Genomic DNA, 20,021 nt, shown 5'->3' with positions numbered 1-20,021 from the left:
AACAATTTCCCCTCCACACACACAGAAAGTGGGAAAAATAAACATACAGAAAGTGGGAAAAATAAGTCGTTCGGAATCAAGATGGTGGCCACTCACCTCAGCTCAGAAGGATTAGGCCCGCCCACACACGCAATGAAATGCCCCCCGTGACACACCGATTGGTCAACCATCAGGTTAATCCCTTGTACGATTGGTCAACCATCACGTCGCTCAACGCTAATGAGCGGAATGTTGCCGTTTTTTAAAACTTTTTTGTATACTGTCCGAACAATTTTTGTCTGACCAAAAAGTAAATATGCCTATTAGAGTCCCCCAATGATAAGCTTTCTTTTGATATAACATATGTGTAGGTACGCTCTATAACTTATGATTGTATAGCCGGACAGGCAGAAAGACAAACAGACAGAAAGATAAACAGACAGACAGAAAGACAAACAGACAGACAGAAAGACAGACGGACCAACCATTTTATATATATAGATATAGGATATATAGGATAGATCAATTTAAGGTACAGATCAGCCATGATCTAATTGAATGGCGGAACAGGCTCGAGGGGCTAAATGGCCTCCTCCTGTTCCTATGATCCTATGTAAAGAGGCCATGAAGGTAGTCGGTAAGGGAAGTGGAACTGCTCCTTTGATGCAGTCAGACAAACACACCTGAGGCTAAGGCCCATTGTTAAAGCAGAGAAAAACTTTGCAGAATTTTTCCTCAGCAGATTAAAGGGATTAGCAGCACCCATAGTGGAGCAGATTGTAGATGCCATAGGGAGGAAGTGGTTACACAACTTTTCTCATTCCATTCTATTTTAATCTCGGATCTTTCATAATTCATTTTCTGGCTTTGTTGGGGGGTGTGGGGTGGTTGGGGGAGGGCTGTGAAACTGAACATTAAAAAGAAAGACTTGCATTTATTTTGAGTCTTCCATGACATCCCAAAGCGCTTCACAACCAATGAAGTACTTTTTGAAGTGTGGCCACGGTTGTAATGTAGGAAACGCAGCAACCAATTTGTGCACAGCAAGCTCCCACAAACAGCAATGTGATAATGACCAGATAATCTGTTTTTAGCGGTGTTGGTTGTGGGTTATATATTAGCCAGGACACCGGGGAGAACTCACCTGCTCCCGTGGGATCTTTTACGTCCACCTGAGAGAGCAGACAGGGCCTCGGTGTAACGTCTCATCCGAAAGGCAGCACCTCCAACAGTGCAACACCCCCTCAGCACTGCACTGGAGCGTCAGCCTAGATTTTTGTGCTCAAGTCTCTGGAGTGGGAATTGACCCCACAACCTTCTGACTCAGAGGCGAGGGTGCTACCGACTGAGCCACGGCTGACAAATAGATGATAATTAACCAACTCGGGTAGATGTTGTTCTGAACCCTAAGTTCATTCTGAAAACAAATGTCTACTTTACTGAGTCCTGATGATTTCTGTGACCTCTCCCTGATACAGGATACTCTAGCCAGTGAGGCCATCGAAGCTCTGACCTCCCTGTATGGCACTCGGTATTCATACGGAAGCATCATACAAACTATCAGTAAGTGACGTACTGCAAACCGTGGTGGGTCGCATTTTAATCAGACAAACATTTGGAAAGTTCTGCTGCAATGTTGATGCAGCTTTGTGTGTGGGTAACACCGACACAACCAGCATAAGAGAAAAGGTACAAGATACAAGGGGACTTGATCCAGGCCTATAATGGGGGAGCGGCATTTAACCACGTTTTGAAATGGGGAGAACAGGTGGGAAGGGATGAGAATGTGGAGCTCTTGTTTTTTTTTTCCTCTTTTCTCGTTGTTTGTGACACACCAACAAGACGTTGGGCAGACACGGTTTTCAAACGGGTGATTTGGTGCAATGCTTTGGTTAGTGAGAATTCAGGCAATCGAGCCGCAGATATAATTTAGAACTCTTTAACACTTCCCAAGTGGCTAATGAGACCGTTAGTCAGTATTAAATAGAAACATAGAAAAATAGGAGCAGGAGTAGGCCATTCGGCCCTTCGAGCCTGCTCCGCCATTCAATATGATCATGGCTGATCCTCCATCTCAATACCAGTTCTCTCCCCATACCCCTTGATGCCTTTTGTGTCTAGAAATCTATCTATCTCCTTAAATATATTCAGTGACTTGACCTCCACAGCCTTCTGTGGTAGAGCATTCCACAGGCTCACCACCCACTGAGTGAAGAAATTTCTCCTCATCTCAGTCCTAAATGTCCTACCCCATATCCTGAGATTGTGACGCCTCGTTCTAGACCCCCCAGCCAGGGGAAACATCCTCCCTGCATCCAGTCTGTCTAGCCCTGTCAGAATTTTATACATTTCAATGAGATCCCTTCTCATTCTTCTAAACTCTAGTGAATACAGGCCTAGTCGACCCAATCTCACCTCATACGACAGTCCTGTCATCCCAGTCCTGCCAACCCATGGCAGAAAGTTTATTAGTCCAGCTTTGGAGAGAGCTACTTTCGTACAATTTGGATAAATACAAATTGAGGAAGTTCCGAATTACCCAGGAGTCACAACTCAATGGAGCCAGAGAACGAGTGTTGCCTGTTCCTTCCTGACGGACAGGTCACTCCTCAACTGCTACATCTTTCAGCACATCATAGATAACCTGCAACATATCGGCATCCAATGAAAGCAAAGCTTTACAAGTATTATTGAAAATGGTGTGACATAAACTGCATTATCAGAGACGGTGCACTCCATTCTACCAGCTCTTTGATACGAGATCTCCCGTTTTCACTGTGGTAAAAGGAAAGAAAGAACTTGCATTTATATAGCGCCTTTCACGACCTTAGGACATCCCAAAGCGCTTCACGGCCAATGACGTACTTTTGAAGTGCAGTCACTGTTGTAATGTGGGAAACGCGGCAGCCAATTTGCACACAGCAAAATCCCACAAACAGCAGCATGTTGGTGGGTGGGGAGCATCGAGGGCCATGATGCTTAGAATGGGATGATGGACTAGCAGGTCTTTGTCTGTCCATCTTTTTCATATGTCCATACTCCTTTACTAAACCCTATCTCAAAAAATGTTATTGACTTAACATTCTCTGTTGTGAACGCGTGAAGTATTTCTAATCCTGCCCTCGCTGACCTACATTGGCCCGCGGTGCCCCTGCACTTCAAATTTAAAATTCTCAACCTCATGTTTAAGTATCTCCGTGGCCTTACCCCTCCCTATCGCTGTATCCTTCCTCCAGCCTGACAACCCTCCCCCTGCCCGAACTCTGCACTGAGCTCTCCACTTCGGGCCTTTTGTGCATTCCCTCCACTCTTTGCCCCAACACAGACGCCTCATGCTGTGGGATTCCCTCTCTAATCCCCTCCACCTCTGGTCCTTTAAGACCTTCCTTAAAATCCACTTCGATGAACAGGCTTTTGCTCATCCGTCCTAACATCTCCTTCTTTGGCTCAACATCCATTTTTTTGGGTTACACGTATGCGAAGCACCTTGGGACGTTTTCCTACGTTAAAGGTGTCGTATAACAGCAAGTCGGTGGCTGAAACTGAGCCTATATCTGTGCTGAATCATCAGTTATTCTCTCAGTTATGAAGCTAGCACGATTTGCATTTTCTTGTCTCCTCTTCGGCCCTTTCAGCCAGTCACTTCCACCTAGTTTCCCCACCCTAAACAGGGGCGGCATTTGTATTGTGGGGATACTAAATATTACCGACTTGACGCGATGTCAAATCCGCTCAGGTATGGTCGTGAAGAGGCGTGAGCGTGATAGGTAATATGAAAATAGTTGACAAAATGATCAGGGATCGGCTATTACCACTGCGTTGGTGTCCTATCACTGACCAGCTCGAGCCCCCATGCAATTAGACGGGTTGCAATGGGCCTAACGTCACCCCTGACCCCCAAGCAACACCTGCAGTAAATACTCACCAGGTAGGGGCCTGAATGCCTCCTTGCACACGCATGCCCTCTGCTGGCGGGATACTGCATGCACATGCACCACCAGCCCCACAATTTTCTGCCCTGAATATGGGCACCAGTTAAAGGATAAATAAAGTCCGCTCCTCGCCTTTCTCCCATAGTTCTCTTTCTCCACTTCCCCGCATCAACTACATTTCATTTAGAGAGTTATTCCCTTACCTCACTGCTGTGCTAATGCATTACATCTTCCTCTTTAGCCTCACTCTGCAGATCTGATCCAAAGTAAAATACTCTCTTTCCGAGTATCTCCTCTCCCATTAATTCTCCACGAGTTGTTCCATGCCAGTCCCTTTAAAAAACAGAAAGTTGATTTTTTATTTTTACTTTTGGCTAATTTTCTGGAACCCATTTGTGGAAAGGACCAATCTCAGAGCAGCACTAAACATGGACAATCGTCCGTACAATATCACACCCATCATGGGACTTGGAAAATTTGCCCCGGTTTTGAGAGCATCCGCCACCCTGTGGAATATAAAATGGGGAAAGGAAAACACTCGTTTCAAGGGTGTGTTTTTTTTTCTCCAACGAGTGGCAGGAAGTTTACAAACATCTTTCAGTCTGTAAACTCCCCAAACATCAATTAAGCTCTGACTGACCTCAGGCTGTGCTTACTTGTAGCAATCATTCTTAATGGGCCAGGCCAGCTTGAACACAGCTCTAACATGTCAACGTTACCTTATGGTATAATGCCGCTTACCTTATAAAACAGCATATGATCCACATGAGCAATGCTATGGGATACCTGCTTGTAATCAATAAAAATGCATGTCACAGAAAGATTTGAGCAGTTAATTGAATATTTCAACATTTTTATGCAAGTGTTGCCTGCTTGGATGTTTAGACTCTGCAGGGTTACCACATGTACAACCTTTTTTCCCATCTTCAGATGAGAACAGTGGGAACAGCATCGACTGGAGCTACAACCAAGGCATTAAGTACTCGTATGCCTTTGAGTTGCGTGATCTAGGTCAATATGGCTTCATGCTTCCACGGAGTCAGATCATTCCCACGGCTGAGGAGACCTGGTTGGCCATAAAGAAAATAATGGAGCATGCTTGCGATCACTTACCTTGATATGGTAGCTGCTGCACGGCTGATTTACAAAGAGGGTGTTTAGTGCTGAACAGCTGTGTAACTGCGCTGTTATTGTACACGCTTTCTTCTGTATGTCTATATCTAGAATGTCATTAACACCATGTTCCGTAACACAACGTATAGCACAAAGAAGGTTAAAACTCACTTCTGGCAACTCTGCTTTTGAGGATTTACCTTAATTTCAGCTTTTAAGGGCAAAGCCCAATTTAAGGATTTAAGATGTACCCTGATCTAGGTTTAATGGGGTACTTGAGGCACAGGGTTCAAGGGTTGACCTCAGTCTCAACATATAAGAGTTTTCTCTCGGCTCAGAGTTAATGGGTTGCTCCAATCTCGGGGTCAGGGGTTACTCCAATCTCGGGGTCAGGGGTTGCTCCAATCTCGGGGTCAGGGGTTGCTCCAATCTCGGGGTCAGGGGTTGCTCCAATCTCGGGGTCAGGGGTTGCTCCAATCTCGGGGTCAGGGGTTGCTCCAATCTCGGGGTCAGGGGTTACTCCAATCTCAGGGTCAGGGGTTACTCCAATCTCAGGGTCGGGGTTACTCCAATCTCGGGGTCAGGGGTTACTCCAATCTCAGGGTGAGGGGTTACTCCAATCTCAGGGTCAGGGGTCACTCCAATCTCAGGGTCAGGGGTCACTCCAATCTCAGGGTCAGGGGTTACTCCAATCTCGGGGTCAGGGGTTACTCCAATCTCGGGGTCAGGGGTTACTCCAATCTTGGGGTGAGGGGTTACTCCAATCTCGGGGTCAGGGGTTACTCCAATCTCAGGGTCAGGGGTTACTCCAATCTTGGGGTCAGGGGTTACTCCAATCTCGGGGTCAGGGGTTACTCCAATCTCCGAGCAAAGACGTTCGCCGCTGGCCCCGAAGTAAGCTTCCCACAAAGATCTCGCGATCTCTGTGGCGAGAAGTTTGGCTTTTCCGATGTTTAGTTGAGATCAGAGTAAGTTAATGGGGAATCCCTAACATGAGCTGCTGTGACATCAACAAGCTGTCTAAGCATAGGAACATAGGAACAGGAGGAGGCCATTTAGCCCCTCGAGCCTGCTCCGCCATTCAGTAAGATCATGGCTGATCTGCGACCTAACTCCATATACCCGCCTTTGGCCCATATCCCTTAATACCTTTGGTTAACAAAAATCTATCAATCTCAGATTTAAAATTAACAATTGATCTAGCATCAATTGCCATTTGCAGAAGGGAGTTCCAAACTTCTACCACCCTTTGTGTTAGACGTGTTTCCTAATTTCACTCCTGAAAGAATCCAGATTACACTGATTGCTGGCTGTGGCGGGGGGAGGGGGGCGGCCATAGCTGTTATTACCCCTTTGAAACTGACCGCAACTTCAGGAAATCCGCGTTAGGATACACATGCGCTAAATCCTGAAGTTGCGGTCAGTTTCAAAGGGGTAATAACAGGGAATGCTGTTCGTTCGCTGTTATTACCCACCACAAATTCCGGGCCATGATCTCAGAGTTTAAGGGTTTAGCCCTAACACAGGGTTTAAGCATTTACCCCACAATCCGTTGATGGCTTTACTTCAAACTCATCATTTAAGGGTCTACCTCAATCTCAGTTAAGGTTTTTACCCCCAAACTTGTTGTTTCAGAGTTTACTTCAATGTCAGTTTAAAGGTTTATCCTGATATCAGGTTAACAATCTCAGTTGAAGGGATGAATACCAATCTTTAATCTCGTGGACTTTACCCTTATATCAAATTAAGGATTTACCGCAAACTCATCATTTAAGTGCTTACCCCAACCTGAGGGTTTATACGTTGATCCCAATCTCATTGTTTAATTCTTGACCCCAAACTCATCACTCAGCGAATTACCCCATCTCAATTTAAGGGTTTAATCCCAATCTCATGGGTTTAAGGGCTCACCCCAAACGCAATTTAAGAATGTACTGCAATCTGATTTACTGTGCTTGATACTTAATATGCTGTATCTGTCAAATATGTATTCATCATAATTTTTATTAAAAGCTATTACCAGTTGTTCTTGAATGAGGATATGACCTAGAATTGGTGCCTGTCTGGTTTTTGGACAGTCCATTTTTTTTGGCAGGCTATTGCGAGCTTTACCAGTTTATAGAAACTTACAGCACAGAAGGAGGCCATTCGGCCCGTCACCCCTGTGCTAGCTCTTCAAAAGAGCAGTTGTGCTTAGCCCCACACCCCCTGCTTTTTGTCCATAACCCTGTGAGTTTCTCATCCTCAGGTACAAATCCCTTTTAACATTATTTAAGGGATCAGTTTTCACCACCTTTTCAAGTAGAACGTTCCAGATCCCGACAACTCTCTAAGTAAAAAAAATTTTATAAACCCAAGTAACCCATATGCTTTTTTAACCACCTTATCAACTTGCCCTGTCACCTTTAAGGATTTGTGTATATGGACACCAAGGTCTCCTTCGTAATCTACACTTTTCAAAATCGGGTCATTTATAGTATACTAGCTGGGGGGGGCCCGGCGTTGCCAGGGCAGTTTAGAGGGCCGCGCGGTTGACGGCTGGCCACTGCCGCTCCCCCGCTCTGTGTCTCGGGCTGCGCGGTTGACGGCTGGCCGCTGCCGCTCCCCCGCTCTGTGTCTCGGGCCGAGCGGTTGTCAGGCCCGGCCCGAGTGACCCCAACTCACCTCCCGCTCCGGCGGGCCGCCGCAGCAGGGAAAAGCAGGGGAAAAAATGGCGGCAACGTTTCGGGAGGCTGCAGGATTAGGTCCCGCCCATGACGCACCGATTGGTCAACCATCAGGTCACTGAACTGTAGGATTGGTCAACCATCACGTCACTCAACGCTAATGAGTGGATTTTTGAACGTTTTTTGTATACTGTCTGAACAATTTTTGTCTGACCAAAAAGTAAATACACCTATGACACTCCCCTGATCATCAGCTTTCTTTTGATATAACATATGTGTAGGTACGCTCTATAACTTTTGAGTGTATAGCGAACAGACAGACAGACAGACGGACAGACACCACTATCCTTTTATATATATAGATTGGCCCAGAAATTCGGGTCGGAGGCTTCCCGTGGGTGCAAGCCCCCGACCTGCACTTACCTAGCGTGCCGGCCGTTGAGCTGTGGGCCCGCGTGGGATTCCGATCCTGGGCCTCCTTCAACTGCCGGCGCACAGTGCTTGCGTAGCCCAGGGGCGCAGTTAGTTCGATGCATCCCCTGGGATCACGTGGGCCATGGAGAGCCAATGGTAGCAGGGAAATGCCCATTCATAAAATTGACAGGAAGAGCTGCCAAAACTATAAATACTATAAGCCCCAAAACATCACTAAAACTTCAAATAATTTTTTTTTAAAAACATCACATTTTTAAAATAACTATAAATTACATAAAATAACTATTTTAAACAATAATTTAAATTTTTGAAAAAATTAATTACATTTTCTAACGGGGCTAAAAATAAACTTACCTTTCTTTAAAGTATTTAAAAATAATAAACCTGTGGAAAAAATGTTTTCATTTTAATTAATTCACCACTTACCTTGTTAAAAGCAGGCCTTGCGCCTGCTTTTTAAAAGTGTAACTGCTGGAGACTTACCTTCCCGGAGGAAGCTGCAAAAAAAACGTAAGTTCCAGGCGCACACGCTACCTCTCCGGCGCACGCGTTCGACCTCTGGACCCTTTCCTTTAAGGGAACGGAAGTTCCGGTTTCCCGCGCATGCGCAGTGCATGCACGAAACCGGCACTTCCATTGGGCCTACGCGTGAGTACCCAGCGCGTACTCACCCGTGGAGACCCGAATTTCTGGGCTAATGTCTTTCCATATTAGTCCTCCCGAAGTGATGTACTTTGGGAGGACTAATATGGAAAGACACAACTAATCTTTAATAACATACTCTGTTATTCTGTTTCTGATGCCTGCAATTATGACAATGAGTTTCGACCCCTGGGAGTTTCACCCTGAGGGGGAGAATCACCCTGAGGGAGTTTCATAGGTAGGACATTCACCCACAGATGAGAGTTTCACCCCATGAAAGGATTTGAGGGGGAAACTCTTATGGAGGAAATGGGAAGCAGCCTAAGATGGGGTAAGAAAGACCAGCCCGGAGGTGGGCGCGCAGTCCAACAGAAGGCTGCCCCCAACCCTACTGCAGGGAGCTCAACATTAACATGAAGCACAGGCCCCAAAGTTCCGCAGGGTTTCCACCATAACTTTGGGGGGTGGGGGGGGAGGGGTAGACCAGCGGAACCCACACGGAAATGGAGCAGAATGGCAATGAAGGAGAAAATGGATGGCAATGGAGGGTACGGGGAAATGGATGGTCATGAAATAGAGAGGGAAAGGGGCAGAAGCTGGGTGAAGTGGGGGGAGGAGTTGGGAATGTGGCTTGGGGGAGGAAGTGGGGCAAAGTTGGGAGGGTGTTTTGGGGAAAGGGAAGGGGAATGTCGGCATTGGCTGGATGAGAATGGGGAGGAAAAGTCAACTCATTTAAATATGGCACCATCATGAACTGGGGGGCAAAGTGTGTCAGCGTGAACTCTGGGAGGGGAGAGGAAGAGAGTACTAGCTTGAACTGGGCGTGTTGGCGAAGACAGCGGCCCTGAATTTACTTGCCGTTTTCACCAGTTATGCAGCATTAAATCCGGGCAAATGTTTTTTTTTATTTGGCTAGCAAATTGAGGTGGAAGCTGTTTTTTCCGCCAGTTTTCCAATCCCAAAATCGATCCGCCCGAATTTCTAAACAAGATTTGGCTCTTCCATGGTCCATCCATCAAGTCTCCATGTCCCCCTAATTTAAATAAAGGTCAAAGGTGCTGCAGCCCCAAATCTCCTGGATTTAAGCTCGCAATGCACTAAGGGTACGTTAGAATGAGAAATATAAGGTGCAGCTGTTGCCAGGATCATCTGGTATGGAGGTGAGGAACTTTTGACCCTGGAGAGGGTTGAAAGTTTGAGTAGCGATTGCTGCAGTTGGGATTGATTGTTTTTTTTTGTTGCTTTGAGCCTAGTTAGTGCTGGATTTACTTCTAACTGCCTGTGGGACTGTGAGACTACCAGGAAATTTTACTCACCCCCCCATCTACATGGAGAGCATCTCTGGTGCTGCTATAGTTTCCCCAATGGACTCACCTTTGTATGCCATTTAAATAGCATGCACCGCCCCAGATATTACCCTCACCCGAAGAATATAATGGCAGCACATGTCCGATGAAGATCTCAGCTAGGAGCTCTACGTTATACGAGAGTATTTTATCAGAGGCAACAGGGGAATTGTCCCACTTACTACATGAAGACCTGATTAAAGGAGTTGATCGGGTGGATAGAGAGAAACTATTTCCTCTGGTGGGGGGAGTCCAGAACAAGGGGGCTTAACCTTAAAATTAGGGGTGATGTCAGGAAGCACTTCTTCACACAAAGGGTAGTGGAAATCTGGAACTCTCTCCCCCAAAAAGTTGATGATGAGGAGTCAGTTGAAAATTGCAAAACTGAGATTGATAGATTTTTGTTACTCAAGGGTAATTAAGGGTTACGGAACCAAGACGGGTAGATGGAGTTAAAATACAGATCAGCCATGATCTAATTGAATGGCGGAACAGGCTTGAAGGACTGAATGGCCTCATCCTGTTCCTATCTTCCTATGTTCCAATGCAACCATGTTCATCTGCCCACGCTGCTCTGTCTGTGGCTATGAAGGCAATGACCGCACTCAACATTTTATGGCACTGGGTCCTTTCAAGCAGCCATGGGCGAGCTATGAAACATCACCTAGGGTGCTATCCAGGCAAGTACTCATCAGGTCAGTGCCACATATTTTCTACGGATCACGGGAATTCATCCAGCTTGACATCGTAGCAAGATAGCAGTGAGATAGGACCCTTATTTTTTTTTAGATTAAAAATCTATTAATTGTCATGTGAAAAAAGTGCTGAACATTAACCAGAATGCATCAATTTAAATGTACAAATTCAAAATTTTCCAAGGGAACAGGCTCCCAGTCTCCCCAAGAAACTCACCACCAATTTTGTGATTTCAATATTTGGCTTTCCTTTTCAATTTTTCATGTACGTATCTATCACAGATGCTGCCTCACCTGCTGAGTATTTCAAGCATTTTCTGTTTATATTTCAGATTTCCAGCATCCGCAGTGTTTGCCTTTTGTTTCACGTTTTGTCTTCCCTACAATACAAGTAAAAAAAAAATGTGTATTTGTACATCATATATAAAGGAGAAATGTGTAGGGCTGTGGGGAACGAGCAGGGGAGTGGGACTAATTGGATAGCTATTTCAAAGAGCCGGCACAGTCTGTGCTGTACGATTCTGTGATGTCCCTACTGATTATGGTACGAATCCTGTATAACTACTTGTTTCCACATGTCAGGGCTGGCTTTGACTGGCTAGCGTTTGAAGCTGTTCATCAGCTTTTGTTACTCTTCTGGATCATCAAGTATGGATAAAATTACTATGTAGAGCAGTCACAGTTGCTGCGTGGGCCAATGCAGCAGCTATTTTGCTCATAGCAAGGTTTCAGAAACAGCAATGGAGTTGGTTAAGATGTTGGCCAGGACAGTGGGAGAACTGAAATAAAAACAGAAAATGCTGGAAACACTCAGCAGGTCAGGCAGCTTCTGTGAACAACAACAGCAACAACAACTTGTATTTATATAGTGCCTTTAACATAGTAAAACGTCCCAAGGTGCTTCACAGGAGTATTTTAAGACAAAAAATGTTTTTGACACTGATCCACATTAGGATAAAATAGGGCAAGTGACTAAAAGCTTGGTCAAAGAGGTAGGTTTTAAGGAGCGTCTTAAAGGAGGAAAGAGTGGTAGCGAGGCGGAGAGGTTTAGGCAGGGAATTCCAGAGCTTAGGGCCTAGGCAACAGAAGGCACGGCCACCAATGGTTGAGCGATTATAATCAGGGATACTCAAAACAGAAGCAAAAGTTAATGTTTCAGGTCTATGGCCTTTCATTAGAACTGGAAGACGATAGAGATGAGCAGCTTTTTAAGCAAGTACAGAGCCAGTGAAAATGGAGCAGGAAAAGAACAAAAGGGAAAAAAAGAAAGACTTGCATTTACGTAGTGCCTTTCACAACCACTGGATGTCCCAAAGTGCTTTACAGCCAATTAAGTACTTTTTTTTAAAGTGTAATTGCTGTTGTAATGGAGGAAACGCAGCAGCCAATTTGCACACAGCAAGCTCCCACAAACAGCAATGTGGTAATGACCAGGTTATCTGTTTTTAGTGATGTTGATTGAGGGATAAATATTGGCTAGGACACCGGGGATAACTCCCCTGCTCTTCTTCAAAATAGTGCCTTAGGATCTTTTACGTCCACCTGAGAGAGCAGATGGGGCCTTGGTTTAACGTCTCATCTGAAAGACAGCAGCTTCGACAGTGCAGCACTCCCTCAGCACTGCACTGGAGTGTCAGCCTAGACTTTTGTGCTCAAGTCTCTGGAGTGGGACTTGAACTCACCACAAGAACAGGTCAGAGGCTGGGTATTCTGCGATGAGTGTCTCACCTCCTGACTCCCCAAAGCCTTTCCACCATCTACAAGGCACAAGTGAGGAGTGTGACGGAACACTCTCCACTTGCCTGGATGAGTGCAGCTCCAATAATATTCAAGAAGCTCGACACCATCCAGGACAAAGCTACCCGCTTGATTGGCACCCCATCCACCACCTTAAACATTCACTCCCTCCACCACCGGCGCACCGTGGCTGCAGTGTGTACCATCTACAAGATGCACTGCAGCAACTCGCCAAGGCTTCTTCGGCAGCACCTCCCAAACCCGCGACCTCTTCCACCTAGAAGGACAAGGGCAGCAGGCGCATGGGAACACCACTACCTCCAAGTTCCCCTCCCAGTCACACACCATCCTGACTTGGAAGTATATCGCCGATCCTTCATCGTCGCTGGGTCAAAATCCTGGAACTCCCTCCCTAACAGCACTGTGGGAGTACCTTCACCACACGGGCTGCAGCGGTTCAAGAAAGCGGCTCACCACCACCTTCTCAAGGGCAATTAGGGATGGGCAATAAATGCTGGCCTTTCGATCCCATGAACGAATAAAAAAAAACTTTTGACTCAGAGGTGAGGATGGAGGAACAGAGGGATCTGGGGATACAGATACAAAGATCACTAAAAGCCGCGACTCAGGTTAATAAGGCCATAAAAAAAGCAAACCAAGCACTGGGAATAATTTCTAGAGGGATAGAATTGAAAAGCAGAGAAGTTACGTTAAACTTGTACAGAGCCTTGGGTAGACCACACTTGGAGTACTGTGCACAGTTCTGGCCTCCATATCATAAAAAGGATATAGAGGCACTGGAGAGTGTGCAGAAAAGATTTACTGAGCCACAGCTGACACGGGAGAGAGTTGTGATAGAGTGGAGGGCAGGAGTGATTAAATGACAATAGTAATGATGGTGCGAGGCCAAAGGAGGTGATAATGGGACAAGTAGAGAAACAAAAGAAAAGTCTAGAGGAGGTGTAAATAGTTACAGCAGAATAGCAGAGAGGGAGAGAGAGAGAGAAGCCCAGGAAATTTGGCAAGATCAGTAGGAGAAAGGATATTGGCTCAGAAAATCAAGATGTAGAATCAGTCTGGGTGGAGCTAAGAAGCACCAAGGGGCAGAAAACATTGGTGGGAGTTGTCTATAGGCCTCCAAACAGTAGTGGTAATGTAGGGGATGGCATCAAACAGGAAATTAGAGATGCATGCAACAAGGGTACTACAGTAATCATGGGTGACTTTAATCTACATATAGACTGGTCAAACCAAATTAGCAATAATACTGTGGAGGATGAATTCCTGGAGTGTGTACGAGATTTTTTTTAGACCAGTATGTTGAGGAGGCAACTAGGGAACAGGCTATCCCAGATTGGGTATTGTGCAATGAGAAGGGGTTAATTAATAATCCTGTTGTGCGGGGTCCTTTAGGGAAGAGTGACCATAACATGATAGAATTCCTCATTAAAATGGAAAGTGAAGAAGTTCAATCCGAAACTAGGGTCCTAAATCTAAACAAAGGAAACTACGAAGGTATGAGGAGTGAGTTGGCTATGATAGATTGGGGAGCTTCATTAAAGGCATGATGGTGGATAGGCAATGGCAAACATTTAAGGAACGAATGCACGAATTGCAACAGTTATACATTCCTTTCTGGTGCAAAAACACAAAAGGAAAAGCAGCCCAACCATGGCTAACAAAATAAATTAAGGGTAGTATTAGATCCAAAGAGGAGTCATATAAAGTTGCCAGAAAAAGTAACAAGCCTGAGGATTGGGAGCAGTTTAGAGTTCAGCAAAAAAGGACCAAGAGATTAATTAAGAGGGGAAACAAAGTGTATGAGAGTAAACTTGCAAGGAACATAAAAACGGACTGTAAAAGCGTCTACAAGTATGTAAAAAGAAAAAGATTAGTGAAGACAAATGTAGGTCCCTTACAGTCAGAAACGGGAGAATTTATAATGGAGAACAAGGAAATGGCAGAGCAATTAAACAAATACTTTGGTTCTGTCTTCACGGAAGAGGACACAAATAACTTCCCAGAAATGCTAGGGAAACAATGGTCTAGTGAGAAGGAGGAATTAAAGGAAATTAGTATTAGTAAAAAAATAGTGCTGGAGAAATTAATGGGACTGAAAGCTGATAAATCCCCAGGGCCTAATAATCTGCATCCCAGAGTACTAAAAGAGGTAGCCATGGAAATAGTGGATGCATTGGTTGTCATCTTCCAAAATTTTATATATTATGGAACAGTTCCTGCAGATTGGAGGGTGGCAAATGTAACCCCACTATTAAAAAAGGAGGGAGAGAGAAAACAGGGAATGACAGACTGGTTAGCCTAATATCAGTAGTAGGGAAAATGCTAGAGTCTATTATAAAGGATGTGATAACAGGACACTTAGAAAATATCAACGGGATTAGACAAAGTCAACATGGATTTATGAAAGGGAAATCATGTTTGACAAACCTTCTGGAGTTTTCTTGAGGATGTAACTGGTAGAATAGATAAGGGAGAACCAGTGGACATAGTGTATTTGGATTTTCAGAAGACCTTTGATTAAAGTCCCACATAAGAGGTTAGTGTGCAAATTAAAGCACATGGGATTGGGGGTAATATACTGGCATGGATTGAAAATTGGTTAACAGACAGGAAACAGAGAGTAGGAATAAATGGGTCTTTTTCGGGGTGGCAGGCGGTGACTATCGCAGGGGTCAGTGCTTGGGCCCCAACTATTCACAATATATATTAATGATTTGGATGAGGGAACCAAATGTAATATTTCCAAGTTTGCTGACGACACGAAACTAGGTGGGATTGTGAGTTGTGAGGAGGATGCAAAGAGGCTTCAAGGCGATTTAGACAAGTTGAGTGAGTAGGCAAATACATGGCAGATGCAGTATAACGTGGGTAAATGTGAAGTTATCCACTTCGGTAGGAAAAACAGAAAGGTAGAGTATTATTTAAATGGTGAGAGATTGGGAAATGTTGATGTACAAAGGGACCTGGGTGTCCTTGTACACCAGTCACTGAAAGCAAACATGCAGGTGCAGCAAGCAGTTAGGAAGGCAAATGGTATGTTGGCCATCATTGCAAGAGGATTTGAGTACAGGAGCAAGGATGTCTTACTACAGTTGTACAGGGCCTTGGTGAGACCACACCTGGAGTACTGTACAGGTAGACTACCCTTTATCCGAACTTCCGAAAACCGAAACCCTCTAAAAACCGAAGGTTTTTTCGTTCAGCGTAAGTCGTGCGCACGACTTACGCTGAACGAAAAAACCTTCGGTTTTTAGAGGGTTCCGGTTTCGGAAGTTCGGATAGAGGGTAAGTCGTGCGCACGACCCCCCGCGGACCCCCGCCGACCCCCCCGCCGGCCCCGACCCCCGCCAACCCCCCCGCGAACCCCCGCCGACCCCGACCCCCACCGACTTACGCTGAGCGTCAGCGTAAGTCGTGCGCACGACCCCCCGCGGACCCTCCCGCGGACCCCCACCGACCCCCCCGCCGGCCCCGACCCCCGCCGACCCCCCCCGCGGACCCCCGCCGACCCCGACCCCCACGACTTACGCTGAGCGTCAGCGTAAGTCGTGCGCACGACCCCCCGCCGACCCCGACCCCCGCCGACCCCCCCGCCGACCCCCCTGCGGACCCCGCCGGCCCCGACCCCCGCTGACCCCCCCGCCGACCCCCCCGCGGACCCCCGCCGGCCCGACCCCCCCGCCGACCCCCCCGCGGACCCCCGCCGGCCCCGACTCCCGCCGACCCCCACTGACCCCCCCGCGGACCCCCGCCGGCCCCGACCCCCGCCGACCCCCCCGCTGACCCCCCCGCGGACCCCAGCCGACCCACCCTCCGAAATCCGAAATTCTCCGAAAACCGAAACACGGCTGGTCCCGAGGTTTTCGGATAAAGGATAGTCTACCTGTATGCAGTTTTGGTCTCCTTACCTAAGAAAGGATATACTTGCCATAGAGAGAGTGCAGCGAAGGTTCACCAGACTGATTACTGGGATGGCAGGACTGTCGTATGAGGAGATATTGGGTCAACTAGGCCTGTATTTACTAGAGTTTAGAAGAATGAGAGGGGGTCTCATTTAAACGTATAAAATTCTGACAGGGCTAGACAGACTGGATGCAGGGAGGATGTTTCCCCTGGCTGAGGGCTCTAGAACGAGGGGTCACAGTCTCAGGATACGGGGTAGGACATTTAGGACTGAGATGAGGAGAAATTTCTTCACTCAGTGGGTGGTGAACCTGTGGAATTCTCTACCACAGAAGGCTATGGAGGCCAAGACATTGAATATATTTAAGAAGGAGACAGATAGATTTCTAGACACAAAAGGCATCAAGGGGTATGGGGAGAGCGGGAATATGGTATTGAGATAGAGGATCAGCCATGATCATATTGAATGGTGGAGTAGGCTCGAAGGGCCAAATGGCCTACTCCTGCTCCTATTTTTCTATGTCTATGTTTCTAGGAGAACTTCCTGATCTCCAAACTACCTTAACATTCACCTGGAGGCAGACATTAGTTTAACATTCCACTCAAAGGACACAACAATCACAGTGCTACTGAAGTGTAAATTCAAATGTTGTGCTCAAAGCCGGGAAAGGGGCTGAAGTCCACAACCTACTAAGGTGTGCAATATACAAAGCATTCTTTTGCAGATCCCTGATCATATTACAGATTTTTTTAATGTTCTATAAACATCTCATCTGCATTTATTCTAATGCAAGCTAGAAAAATCTCCAAAGAACTTAATCATCACATAGACAATTCAATTTACCCAAGTTAGCTGCCAGTGCACAACGTCCCAGTTTACAGTGATGAGACACCTGTGCGAGCCAGCAAGTGCTCACAGAACGTGTTTTTACACTGTCTTACGTGCCTCCTGAGGGGCATAGTAGCGAGAGGAGGGCAATTCGGAGTACGTGCGCTCCCTGCGTCTCGGTACGCGGGCTTCAATTGTAAACAAAACAAACGCCATATGAACTATGGCTTTAAAGCAGACACGTTACTGTTCTGCAGCATTGGCCAGGAGCCACTGATTTCAGAGAGAAAAAAACTTTTACATGACTTGGAACTACAATAATGTAAAGAAAGACTTGCATTTATATAGCGCCTTTCACGACCACCGGACGTCTCAAAGCGCTTTGCAGCCAATGAAGTACTTTTTGAAGTGGAGTCACTGTTGTGATGTGGGAAACGCGGCAACCAATTTGCACACACCAAGGTCCCACAAACAGCAATGTGATAATGACCAGATAATCTGTTTTTGTTATGTTGGTTGAGGGATAAATATTGGCCCGGACACCAGGGAGAAATCCCCTGCTCCTCTTCGAAATAGTGCTGTGGGATCTTTTATGTCAACCTGAGAGAGCAGACAGGGCCTCGGTTTAACGTCTCATCCGAAAGACGGCACCTCCGACAGTGCAGCGCTCCCTCAGTACTGCACTGGAATGTCAGCCTAGCTTTTTTATGTGCTCAAGTCTTTGGAGTGGGACTTGAGCCCACAACCTTCTGACTCAGAGGCGAGTGTGCTTTGATAATAACACTTTTGTACGATAATAACAAGGAGAAAGACATTAATAAACTTGCAGAATGGGCGTGTAACTGGCAAATGAACTTCAATATAGATAATTGTGATGTGATACATTTTGGTAGGAAGGATAAGGAGGCAACATACACCTTGGAAAATAAGGGCTAGAAATTCATGTACTTACCGACACTTCGTAGCGCCATGAAATGGCGGCTACCGCTCTTTTGTCAGCTGGTGACGGGTCCCGTGGTGGCCACCATATTCGTCTCCCTCTTTGCGTTGCTGGTAACGGGCAGCGCCCTGCAAAAGAAAATGGTGGCGTTGTGACATCAATCAGTGTGCAACGCCGACTTAACGTCACCAACGCAAACATCGACCTTTCAGCGCTGGGTCCTAAGCACGGCTGGTTAACCTGGCGTGCAAGTAGGCTGACAGAGACGATGGCCCCGATTTTCCCGAAGGTGCGGGGAATTGTCGGGTTCCGACCCGAATCTAAATGGGTCAAACAGCTGCATGCAATTTTCGCTGAATTGGCCAATTTATTTCCAGCGTGTCGGCACCCTTGCTAATTGTCCATTTCCAGTCAGAAAGCCCCACAGTATGATGTCATCATTCGTGGTGCTTTTAAAGTGTCCAGCAAGCTTTTCAACCTCTGCAGGTTTCCCAACCAGTCTTGCAGAATGGCAAAGGAGCCTGCACCAGCTGCTGCCAGCGGCAGAGATCGAGCTGCCGCCAAGTTTGACGAGACATCACTCCAGACATTGGTGGATTGGGTTAGGGCCCACAGGGAGGTCCTCTTCCCTAGCTCAGGGAGGAAGAGGCCTCCCAAAGAGACCAGGGCAGCATGGATGGAGGTGGCTGCAGCGGTCAACTCTCAGGGAGTCACCCGACGGACCTGGATGCAGTGCAGGAAGCGCTTCCATGACCTTCACCATACAGGAAAAGTAAGTATGAAGTTTCCATTACCCTCAACCTGATCCCCATTGCCTTTCCCCAGCGGCACTCAGCTTCAGCAATCTCTTCCTCCACATCCCACTTCACAGTCACATCCATGCACCCTTACCCATTCCATATCTCTCTATGCTCACATTCACATAACTATTCCACCATCCAGCCCTCACACTGCCTTTCACTCTGATGCTTGGAACACAACTGACAACACAGGGAGGGCCCTTGGTCTTGCAGCCTCACACCATCTTTGTCTCCTTCTAAGTATCTATGCTATGCAATCTCTACACTCACTCCTGCACTCTCACTCAAACTCCACTTGTCTCTCTCATTGCAGGAAAAGAGAGCTCACAATAGGAGAGAGCGTTCAAGGACTGGAGGAGGACCACCCTCAATCGCCTATCTGAGCCCCTGGGAGGAAGCTGTGATGGAGATTGCTGGGGGTGACGTGCCTGTGGAAGCTGGGGCAGGAGAGACAGGAGCAAGCCCGCAAGCTGGTAGAATAGTTTCCCATCTCTCTCATTGACATAGCATGAGTTGCTGATATGATTCTGAAGCTGCATCATTTGGACTTATGAGCATATGCCAAATCCAATGTGCAAGTGGCCTTGGCATCACATCTCTAACTCTTCCCTTTACTCCCCCACAGGACCATCCGGAGCCCCCGTCCCCACTACCGAGGAGGAAGAGGCTTTGCAGCCAGACTCCTCAGAGGAAGCTCCAGCCTCTGAGGGCGCAGCATCAGCAGAAGTATGCGCACCCAGCACCAGTGCAGACACTCACACCTCGGGGGGGCCTTCGGGACATAGAGTAGTGTTGTCACCTGGTGTTTCACAGCTCACAAGTCAGCATCAACAGATTGTGGAGACAGGGACAGCAGTGGAGAGTCCTCGTCGGAGGGCGCAGTCCTCTGCCAGCTCAGCTCAGCTGCATGTCGACCCTATGTCACTGGGTCCATCCGCAAGAGAGGAGGTGATGGATCTCCATGCACAGATGCAGGAGTCTCT

At 46.8% G+C, this 20,021-nt stretch overlaps 1 protein-coding gene across 1 annotated transcript in view; it reads left to right on the top strand.

The window, feature by feature from the left end:
- The window catches only part of LOC147105847 (carboxypeptidase A1-like), an 81,754-nt gene extending 74,705 nt beyond the window's left edge, over positions 1–7,049 (top strand). Inside the window, exons 9-10 of the mRNA XM_086010661.1 lie at positions 1,458–1,542; positions 4,842–7,049. Coding sequence (XP_085866787.1) covers positions 1,458–1,542; positions 4,842–5,029 — 273 coding nt within the window. The 3' untranslated portion in view covers positions 5,030–7,049. The remainder of the gene's footprint in view (positions 1–1,457; positions 1,543–4,841) is intronic.
- Positions 7,050–20,021: the final 12,972 nt, after the last annotated feature.

Source organism: Somniosus microcephalus, chromosome 17 (genome assembly GCF_052327205.1).
Source record: "Somniosus microcephalus isolate GS21.2 chromosome 17, FLI_Smic_1.0, whole genome shotgun sequence".
Taxonomy (NCBI): Eukaryota; Metazoa; Chordata; class Chondrichthyes; order Squaliformes; family Somniosidae; genus Somniosus; species Somniosus microcephalus.
Note: the sequence above shows the minus strand (reverse complement) of the source record. Positions and strands in the feature narration are given on the sequence as shown.